Source organism: Ursus americanus, chromosome 12 (genome assembly GCF_024610735.1).
Source record: "Ursus americanus isolate L20-20 chromosome 12, mUrsAme1.1.p, whole genome shotgun sequence".
NCBI classification, from domain to species: Eukaryota; Metazoa; Chordata; class Mammalia; order Carnivora; family Ursidae; genus Ursus; species Ursus americanus.
In genome coordinates, this window is record NC_142138.1 from 3,422,596 (window position 1) to 3,433,612 (window position 11,017).

The following is an 11,017-nucleotide window of genomic DNA, read 5'->3' on the forward strand; positions in this document are numbered from 1 at the left end:
CTTGCCGGGGGACCAGAAGCCCCGCTAGCCGCCTGCCCCAGCCTGGCCTGGGCCCCACGCAGGATTCAGGGCTCCTAGGAGACTGAGGTGACCGCTGTTGGCTCCGCGGCTGCTGCCAGGGAGAGGTGAAGGTCTCCCATTAATTCCCAGCTAAAAATGACAAATTCATCTTGGACGACAATTAAATGAAGTCAGTAATTGATGCTAATTGATCTCCAGATGCGAGGGCTCCCCTCAGCCTTCGCAGCACGTGCCTGTCTTGCTCACTCTCCCCACCCCAGCCCCCTCCTCCTCTACTTCCCTCTGCTGCTCTCTTGGTCCTTGCCCAGCGCCTAGGGCTGTGGGTCTCCTGACCCTGCAGGTCTGCGGGAGACAGCTGGCCTGGGCTGGGCTAGCAGGCAGTGCCTGAGGCCGAGGAGCTGGCCCGCTGCCCACCCAGCCCCGCGGGCACTTGTATTCAGTGCCCCTAGTCCCACCCATCAGCCCAGAAAGCAGGTAACGTGCCCTCCTTGGCGGTTCAGGATTTATTGCCCACAGCTGCAGAGGCTCCCACTTCATTTTTATAAGCCCAGCGTCAGAGCCAGCAGGGGGTAAAGCACACTTGGATTGACTTGACTTGAAACAGTACAGTCCTAGCATTTTGGCTCCGTGGCAGGGAAGACCCTGGGGGAGAGTATACAGGTACCCTCCGTCTACACTCACATATAGGCAGAGGTGCTCTGGTGTGTTTATCAGACGTGTGTGAGCACCTACCAGGGCGTGCCAGTGACCCCCACATGCACACACCTTGAGAGGAGATTTTCCTGAATTGAGCCCTTTTCTGCAGTCAGTAAGGGCTAATCCCAGGGAACCCCGAGAGGCTCCATCTGCCCCACCCGCCCCTGGCCGGCCCAGCCCAGGGCGCCGTCTGGAAGTTATTAGCTAAGGGAGGAGGAGGAACAGAATTGTAGCTCCAGAAGAGGAGAGAGGCTGCAGTTGTGTTGGGGACAGCCAAGGTCGGGGGTATGAAATAGCTAAGACCCCGGAAGTCCCACCAGTCTCTAAATAGGTTGGCTGCTGCACTCGGTGGAGCAAAGGCTGATGGGGCCAACAGTTGGGGTTCCAGGCCCCAGACTCGGTGAACTTGATCATGTGTTGGCCCAGAGCCCTTGGCTCCAGTTCGAGCCCAAGTCTGAGCCCACACCTGTCCACAGGCTGACCTCCACCTGGATGTCCTGCATAAGTTTGCCATTGGCCACCCAGGAGACGTGTGCGACTCAATCCAGGCCCCCTCTACTGCTTGCGACGGTAAATAGCATCCATCACCGTAGGGGTCAGGGCACCAGCCAGGCTCTTATTTCATAAGGACCCGGAGCTGGGAGGAGGCCATGTGGCATAGGCAGTGCCAATCGGAGCTTTTGCAGGCAGAGGTGGGAGAAGGGAAGATGGCATGTGGGCATAAATGTGTCACCCTGTGTGTTGTATCTGTGTATAAATGCCACATGTGAGGAACTGGTGCTGTGTGAGAGGGTCTGCTCCGCCTCTTGGAAGGAAGAGGAGCAAAGGAAGGAAAAGGCCTACGTAGCAGGATACATGACCAGACCAGACCCTAGATAAGGGTCAGGGTGGGGGCGAGAAGTCAGAGAAAACTCCCACGATGTCTCCCAGCTAACGTCTGCATCCTTTGGAGAGTCGAGCAAGGTCAACCGTCGGGTATTCATTCACTCATTCAAAGAATATCATTGGTTTCTATTATCACTATTACTATTCTCTTACTTGGGGCTATGTCCTCTGCTCGATGGTGGAGCCCTAGCAGTAAACGAGTTAATCCTTGCCGTCAAGAAATTTCCAGTCTAAAGGGGGTGACAGACATAGAATAGACAATTGTAACACTGTGTCACTGGAGCTGGCACAAGAGGCTATGGGAACACAGAGGAGGCACCTAGTATGGTCTGGGGGGAGTCAGGGAAGGCTCCCTGGAAGAAGGACTTCTGAGTCCTTCAGGGTGAGAGTAAGAGTTAGCCAGCTTGTGCCAATGGCCATTCCCATATCATTTTTGGTTGGTTGGCAAGCCCAAAGCAGAGACAGAGAGGCCTATTTGGTTCCAAGTGACTCGGGAACTGCTAAAAATGTCACCCTCCCCCTGAGCACCAGCCACTGCCCTGGGGTCTGGGCAGGAGGGTACAAGGTTGTTTTCAAGGCATCCGCTGGTACTGGCAGATAAATATGGGCCATCGCTAAATGCACATCTCTCCTCTGGCTGCCCCACCCCCACCTCCTCGACCAGGGATGCCTATTAATCCTGACAAATGATGACTTACGAACATGTAATGCAAACTGATTCATCATACATTCAAATCCGCCGCCCCGCCCCAGCGGGAGGCCCCAGCCAGACAAGTGTATTACACGGATAATGTATTTGACGTATTAATAAAACCAGCCGCATTGCTCTGGCGCAGGGACTGGGGAATGCCAATATACGATGACAGATCACATATTGATGAAATCCAGATGTTTGGAATCATAGTCTTGGGGCCTTGTTCATATTGACTGAAGGTAAAAAATGCCATCTGTCAGCATGTTAACTCTTCCTGTCCCACACTCAGCAGAGGCGCCAATCATGGTTTTCTGGAGGGAAGAGAAGGAAAAGGGGGAAGAGCGAGAGGGCGCAGGATGAATAATTAGGTGGTCTGGATGGTGACGGATGGATGAAGTGGGGGTAGATGGTTGTATTGTGGATACAGTGGGTGGAAGGGACACTTTTCATGCCTTATGTTCTTGACCTCTCAGCAGCATGTGACCCTATCAGTGACACCCCCCCACCTTGAAACTCTTTCCTTCTTGGCTTTAATAACATCACACTTGTTTTCATCCTTCTCTTGACTGTTCTTAGTCCTTGATGACTTAAACTTCCTCCACCTGTTGGAGTCAGTCAGGGTTCTGTTCCAGCCTCTTACTGCGTACTTGCTCCCTAGCTGAACTCATCGACTTTCAGCTTCGGTAACTGGTTTCTTCATTCCATGAGTATTTACTTACCGCCACATGCCAGACATTGTGCCAGGCACAGCGAATGCCCTGGGGAACTTCAGCGCTCACCTTTGTGTCAATGTCTGCACTCTCCTTCTGGCTCTGGCTCCCACAGAGTGCCTAGAAAGCATTTGCACATGGACGTCCTAACAGTTCCTCAAACTAAGCACTACATCCAAAATTGAACTCATTTTCCTCCTCACCAAGCCTGCTGCTCCTCCCCCTCTTGCTCAAGCCAGAAACCTTGGAGTCACCCGTGGCTCCTTTCCGTCCTTTCACCCCCACGTCCGACCCGTCCCCTTCTGTTCACCTCCATCCTCACCTCCATCCTCACCTCCATCCTCACCTCCATCCTCACCATCCTCACCATCCTCACCATCGTCACCATCGCCCTCCAGCAAGGCACCAACATGTCTCACCTGAGTTAGTGAGATCACCTTCTGAACAGCCTTCTTGTACTCTCTCCTTCACCCCCTCAGACCATTCTCTGCAGTAAGAATGATCTTTTTTAAGTGCAAGTCTGATACGTCTCTCTCCTGCTTAAAACTCTCCTGTATATTAAAAAAATCAAAAACAAAATCATTAACGTAACTAAAAAGTCCTCCAGGATCTGGCCTCTCTCTCATTATATGTCAGCACTCTGCCCCTCACTCCCTCTGGAGCCCCACACTGCAGCCACACTGGACACTTTGCAGTTCTTCAGTTGGTCCTCCTCCCCTTCTGTGCCTTCGAACACGCTGTTTTGTGCCTAGAACGCTACTTCCCACAATCATTGCCTGACTGGTTCCCAGTCATCCTTCACACCTTTGCCTGAATGTCCTTCCCTTCACCCCAGGCCAGCTGATATAGTCCCACAGTTCCATGTACTTCCCTTTCTCTAACACCACTCTGGGGACATTGGTTTAATGCCCCTCTCTGCAGTCCGTTCCTAAGGTCCTTGAGGGCAGAGAGTGTACCTGTCTTGTTCATTACTGCACGGCATCGGGCCCATTGTCAGTATCCAGCTGACCTGGGTCGAATACTATTGAATTATTGCCTGGGTGAGTGGATGGCTAGGTAAGTAGCTGGGCACTATGCGGTGGTTAAGAGCGCTAGCTTTGGCGTCAGACAGACCTGAATTTAAATCCTGCTCTGAACCTTCTAGCTCTGTAACTTCATTGTTCCGAACCCCATTTTCCTCGTCAGGGTGATTGCAATAATAATATCTACATCACAGGACTGTTGTAAAGACGAAACGCGATAAAATATGTGCAACATTAAGCCTACAGCCTAATGTACGACAGCGCTCAATAAACAGTTATTATTAGTAATACGCAGATGATGGATAAATGGTTAGATGGACGGACAGATGGATATACTGGCCTACAAACCAATCAATAAGATATATGGGTATGGATGGATAGGAAGAAGGACCTCCGTGGAGGCCAGAGGGCCAGGGCCAGGGTACCTACAGAATGGTGCACAATCTTGACTATAGCAGGGAAGAAGCCCGGATACAGGGCAAGGCCAGGCTGGTGTCAGGAAGGGCACAGACACAGGCACAAACAACAAACTGCTAGCAACCTACCAGAGATGATAATGACTCATCACTTTGCCCAGAGCCCTGGTTTAATCGAATCCTCACAGAAGTCCTGGGAGTTAGGTATTATTATACCTGTTTCGCACAAGGAAAAACTCAAGCTCAGCAGTGTTAAGTGATTTGCCCAGGGTCTCACAGCTAGTAAGGGACAGCTCTGTTGAATTCTGCTTGAAGGCTCCTCTGTGTCTTGTTCACCAGGAAATGGAAGCCCTTCTGTTGGGGGTTCGGTGAAGGGAAGGGTGGGACACAGACGTGTATACACAACACACACCTGTATACACACACATATATTCTCTTAAAAGGCCCAGCTTCCATTGCCATTTGTCATTAGCGGTACCCTCACCCTTATTTTAACCCTTCCCCTTCTGAAATCAGACACCGGGCAGTCAAGCCCTGCCTTTTGTGGTCTACAGAGAAAAGATCACCAAGATGGGACCTGCTGCTTGAGCAGAGAGGCAAGAATGGAAGCCACGGGCATCAGAAGTAGGACACAACCCAACAGGCCAAGCCAGAGAAGCAGTGGCTCGGCGGGGCATGGCCGGGTCGGATGTGGGTTAGTGATCTAGGAAGGGAGGGCTTTCCCTCTGAATGAGCCCCCACCCCTCCGTGTCCAGTTCTGCGCCAGGCTTCACTATGGAAGATGGCGGAGAAGGAGCCGCTCGTGCGGGCCCTGGAGTGGCCTGCTCCCCACTCAGCACTTCCCGACAGAGGGGGGCAGCAGAGGGCCGATCTGGGGCCCCGGTGCCTGAGGGCGGGACAGCTGGAGCCCGGCCCGGCGAGGAAAGGGCTGCTCGGCCTGAGCGCTCGGCTCTCCTCAGCGTGCCTCCCCGTCCTCACAGCCTGCGCCCGGTCACTCCCTGGCGGAGCCTGGCCGTCTTGGGTGGGGAGGTATTCTAAGCAGCTCAGAAGGCGAGGGGGACCTCGCGGAGGTCACCCAGCTAGAGCTCGAGGCTGTGATGACACACCTGTCATCGCCTCTGGCTCTCTGAGCTTGAGGTGCGCTGCGGAAGGCTGGGGACGGTCGGGCCCCTCTGCTCCCTGCTGTCCTCCTGCTTGGGGGACACCTGCGGCGGGCGGAGCAGCGGAGGTGGCGGCGCTGGCGGGAGGGAGGCGCGGTAATGAATGTGGACGGGAGGCGGAATGAGCGATCCATCTTTGCGTGGGAGGGGAGGGGGCCGCGGGCGTTCCCCCCCCCAACACTCACACACTCAATCAGGCGCTGTCAGACCTCGGGCCGCCTGGCATTTTGGTGAAGAATCTCTCAGCTAAAAATTGTTGTCAGTCCCATTTCCTCGTTATCAGTGCAAGGGCTGAGGCAGCGCCCGGGGATTAACAGGAGCGGCGAGCGCCCGCACCGCCATCCGCCGCCGATAACACTGGGCCTCCCGCCTCACCTCCCCCATTCATCATCTTTAGCACTGACAGCCCGTCCGGGTCCCTGTCCCCAGTCCCTCATGCTTCCCACGTCTCCCCACGAGGCTGCTCAGCCTGCCTCCTGACCTCCCCGTGGAGCTAGGCCTCCTGAAGAGGGACAAGTCAACTTAGGCCCGCATGACCTAGACCCACCTGTGGCAAAGGGCCTGGCCAGCTGGGGGGGAGGGGGGACAGGGGCAGGAATGAGGGCTGCTCAAGGAGGAGAGGATGCTTTCCGACAGCCAGCCTCTGGAGGGCTCGGTGTGCTTACCTGTGATGCTGGCATTGGCGTTGGAGAAGGGATTCCTACATTAGATGGGCAACCGCATTAGGGATTCCAGAGGCCTGGCCAGCCTGAGAAGGACTCTCAGATTCTGGTAACTGTGGAAGAGAAGGGCCAGGATGCCTACTCTCAGGCCTGGGAAGAGTAGGGGGTTGAGGACTTCGTTCCCACCCCTGCAAGACCACAGCCCCCTCCTCTTGGCCATTCCCAGCGGTTTTATGGCCCGTTTTATGGCCACTGTAATGGCCCAGGTCAAAAGCTTCAGGGAGCTGTATTCTGGGAATTATGCAAACGAGGAGCAGGCCCAGGGCCAGAGTATGGATTTTGTCATTAAACCTGGGCAGGCCATGTCGTTAGTGCAGTAAAACCCACGTCATGACCACAGGTCTCAATATAAAATTATAGGGAACACAGCGGGGGAGGGGAAACAGGGGGCCCATGGCCAGGCTGACACCTGCCACTCTAACCCATGAGAAAATGGGGGTGGGATGGAGAGCATAGGCTTCAGGGTCACTCTGCTGATCCCTGTCAATGCTATTCCTAAAGCTCAAGCCAGGAAGAGGGCCCATTGTCCTGATGGGGAAACCGAGGCCAAGCTCAGAAAAGTAGATCTCTGTGGCAGCAAAGCAGATGAACTGCGAAACAAGTATATAGGAATGCTGATTCCTGGTCCCAGCCTTGGAGGGAAGACTCTGGGCTCTAGGAATCCCTAAGAGCCAGAGGTGGTGGCCCAGGCTAAAAGGGGCAGAACCCCTGATATTTCCACCTCAGCTCAGACCCCATGGCCTGGATCCTCCTCTTTGTCAGGTCTCCTCCCTTACCATTTCCCCCAGACATGCCCCAGGCCCTGCCTCAATGATCCATTTCCACAGCCTTGTCAATTCTCCCTTATTCACCCCTCATGCCTTCCATCAGGCACTGCCTTCCCCTGGACCCTACCAACCACCCTCTGGCCCCTCCAGCCCCCACCCTGGAGCACCTGTTCGCACATGCCTCAGCCCTGGCCAGGGTGGCACTGGCTGGACCCACTGACCCTTCTTTGGCTTTCCTATTACTTTGTGATCTCCTTCAGGCCAAGAATATGTTTTATTTATCTCTGAACTCCGGTTTCTCCTAGAATAATGCCTGAAGTAAAATAATTGTTTAATAAATGTCTGCTGAGTGAATAAATACATGAAGTGTTGAGGTCATGAGCTGAGTACAGGGGTCACTATCCGGTTTGGAGGCCTCGGTTTCCCCTTCTGTAAAACAAAGGTAATGGCCTGCCGAATTTCTAGGGTCTCACTCACTTCTGAGATTCTCAGGCCGAATGATGTTCGAGGCAGAGCTGAGACTAGAATCCTTATCTGCCACCTTCCAGACCAGGCCACATCTGCTTCTTTTACTCAGAACTGCCTTCCGGCTGTCCTCTGAGCATCTGAGGCATGGCCACCAAGGCGCATGATCAGTAGGACCCCTTTCCGTCCCAGAGACCTAAGCACACAGACTAGAGCTGCACCTACCCCACCCTGGCACACAGCAAGCCTCCACGGTGGACATCCCAGCTCTGTGAAGATCATCCGGCTTCTGGGACGATCTGCTCTTCTTCCTACAGCCTTTCCCTTCCTCTTTTCCTTTCCTTTGCTTCATCACTGCACATCTAGTCAATGTCAGGTCTGTTTCAATTGTCTATAAATATCAAGTTGGATAAGAAATGGCCTCTGCCCACAAGAAACTCACAACTCATTCATTTGCTCCCCTTCTCTGCCTGGAACCATTCTAAGGTGCAACTTACATTTCATTTCTTTGGTCAAGACTTCTCTTTTTTCACTCCTCAAAACACACACCCAGAATGAACTACTCCCTCCTTTGAGCTCTCAGATGACCCAGTCTGGGCTTCAGAGCTTTGACCATCCTCAACCTTGTGTCAAAGGGAGGTGGGTCCTGTGCTCAGTCTGGACTGGGAGCTCCTTCAGGCATGGGGTTGCTAGAGTTAGCAAATAAAAATACATGACCTCCAGGTAAATTTGACTTTTGGAAAAACAATGAGTAACTTTTAGCATAAGTACATGCCATGGAATATTTGGGACATATTTATACTAAAAAAGTATTCATTGTTTACCTGAAATTCAAACGTAACTGAGCATCTTGTATTTATTCTGGCAACCCAACTCAACCAGCCTGGTCCTTACTGGCATGGGCTTTATCTCTCTGAAAGCTAATTTTGACCCTCTCTGGACAACAGTGGGAAGAAGCAGCAGGGAGAAAGATCTTGGCTAAAGTTGAAGAAGTCTTTCTACAGTCGGCGTTTACGTGGACAGGCAAGGATGTTTCTGGAAGAATAGGCCCCCTCAAACCCACACCTTAAGCAGAGGGCAGAGGATCACTGGGTGGCAAGAGTGACAGGGAGAGGGTGTAGGCTCCCCAAAGGGCATGCACTAGGCAACCTTCAGCCTCCTTCCTAGAATAGTGTGCTCTGATCACCATCAACAACAGAGACAGTGACAGAGTTGGGGCACAGTGGGGACAGAGTGCAGGCTCCCAGCTGGCCCACAAGCCAGCATAAGCCAGCACAATACCCACTTGTATTCCCATACAATTTCAAGGGTATTTTGGAGGGAGAAATCCAGAATCTGTTAGGCTTATAAGAGACGGATGAGGTTATCCATGTGAGAGGTAGTGAGACCCTCTCTATAGAGAATATAGATTCCAGGAATATTGAAGAAGCAGAATGGACTGGACCTGGTGGTTAAACAAATGTGAGAGGGAGAGTAAGGCAAGGGAAGGGGCCTCGGGGGAGGCGAAGGTTCCTGGCTCGGGTGACTAGGCGAGTGCAGGGGTCATTAACTAAGATGGGCAGTGCGGAAGGGGAGCACTTTTGTAAGGGGTGAAGAAGGTGAAGGACTTGTTTTTGGATCATTGAGTTTCAGATTCTTGGGGGACATCCAGGCATCGCTGTTCATTAGGCGCTTTGGTACAGAGGCCGAGAGAACCAGGGACGGATCTGGGGCAGAGACACAGATTCCGGAGTCTACAGGCACAGATGGGAGTTAGGGCCGTAAGAAGGAAAAAGATCATCCGGCATGCAGAATAGGGAGAGGAGAGGATACGGGCAGAGTCCTGGGGAGGTGAGGAATGGGAGAGAACACTGCCCCAGAAGTCACATGGGTCCTTTCTGGGCTTTCCCACTCTGTGAGGGCCTCGAGGACAGGGACTAGATCTGATTATATTCTGTGGCCCCACTGCTCTGCCCTGGGGCTGGTTCAGCGTAGACCTCAGACCATGTTTGTTGAATGACTGCAGGAATGAATCCCCTTTCTCCCTCTTTTCTTCCTTCTCCAGATTTGGAGAATATGAAAGCAATGAGGAAAGGAGAGACAGAGGGGGCACTGAATATTTTGGGTGATGGGATGATTAAACCAAGACCTTCACTAACCTGTATGAAATGAAGTGATCCAGCTTTGATTGCACAGAGCATTGTGTCCCGATAGATTTCCCAGAGGGGCGGCTGGCTAAGGAGGTGCCATTCATGGCCCCGAGCCACAGAGAAGAGTGAATGGTCATGGTCTCTGAGACCCTTGGGCTCAACCCGCCTCTAGGCCAGGAAGCACTGGGAAGCAGCAGGCTGGGACTGGAGGACTGGGACACTGGGTTTCTGTCCACAGACTAGCCCAGCTTATCTGTCTGTCTCTTCTTCTTCCCTCCCCAGGTAAGAAAAAGGCAGCAGCATTGTTTGACAGCCAGGCCCCTATTTGCCCCATCTGCCAGGTCCTGCTCAGGCCCAGTGAGTTGCAGGAGCATATGGAGCAAGAACTGGAACAGCTGGCCCAGCTGCCTGCCAGGTAAGCCACTAACCAGGGGAGCCTGCTTGCTGGATGATTCCACTCAGGGTTCCAGACACCAGGGCCCGGGAACAGCCGCCTGGCCCAGTCGCCAGCCTCTAGGCAGAAGCCAAGGCCGTCCTGTTTTTCTCCTCTACTCTACTTTCAGTCCTCGGACCCTCCAGCCAAATGGTGATGCCTTTCCCTTCTTGCTGTATTTTCGGAGATGGGAAGAGAGTGACCCCTCTTCAGGCCTCAGCCTCAAAAGGGCACAAGAGGAGCTGGAAAGGGATGGGCCACTGCCATGGGCCTTGCACTGCCATGCTAAGCCTCAGGGTAGAGTAGCAGAAGCAGGGTCTGGGCCTGGCAGCCTGACCAGAAGGGCGGCCTCGTGCTGCCATCCAGGGGAGTAAGCACTATTGTCTCTATGAATCTCAAGGTCTGAAAGGTGACAATCAAGAGTGAGCTCAGGTGGTGTCCCCCCCCCACCCCCGCCCCCCCTCGACTCTACCTCCCTTCTCCCTGCCTGAAGGACCAGGTGGAGCCTCTTTGAGGGCCTTGTAGAAAAGCCAGATTATCAAAGGGACAGAGCAGGGGTGTAACAAATTACTCCAAATCTTAGCAATTTAAAGCAACCGTTTCATTACGCTGATGGAATGTGTGGGTTCAGGAATTCAGACAGAGCACAGAGGGGATGGCTTGTGTCTGCTCCAGGATGTCTGGGGCCCCAGCTGGGAAGACTCAATGGCTGGAGCCCCCTTCACTCCCATGTCTGGTGACTGATTCCGGCTATCAGCTGGGACCTCAGCTGGGGCTGTGACCAAAGCACCTACACTTGGTTTTTCCACGTGGCCTGGGCTTGCTCATAGCCTGGCAGCCTCCGGGTAGTCGGACTTTCTACATGGCAGCTTAGGACGCCAAAGCAAGTGTTCCAGT

General features: G+C 53.4%; 1 protein-coding gene across 2 annotated transcripts in view; it reads left to right on the forward strand.

The window, feature by feature from the left end:
- Positions 1-11,017, forward strand: part of RNF220 (ring finger protein 220) — a 213,065-nt gene that overhangs the window by 167,999 nt on the left and 34,049 nt on the right. For both annotated transcript variants that reach the window (XM_045799722.2, XM_045799723.2), the window contains exon 2: positions 9,970-10,102. In XM_045799722.2, the coding sequence (XP_045655678.1) occupies positions 9,970-10,102 (133 nt within the window). The remainder of the gene's footprint in view (positions 1-9,969; positions 10,103-11,017) is intronic.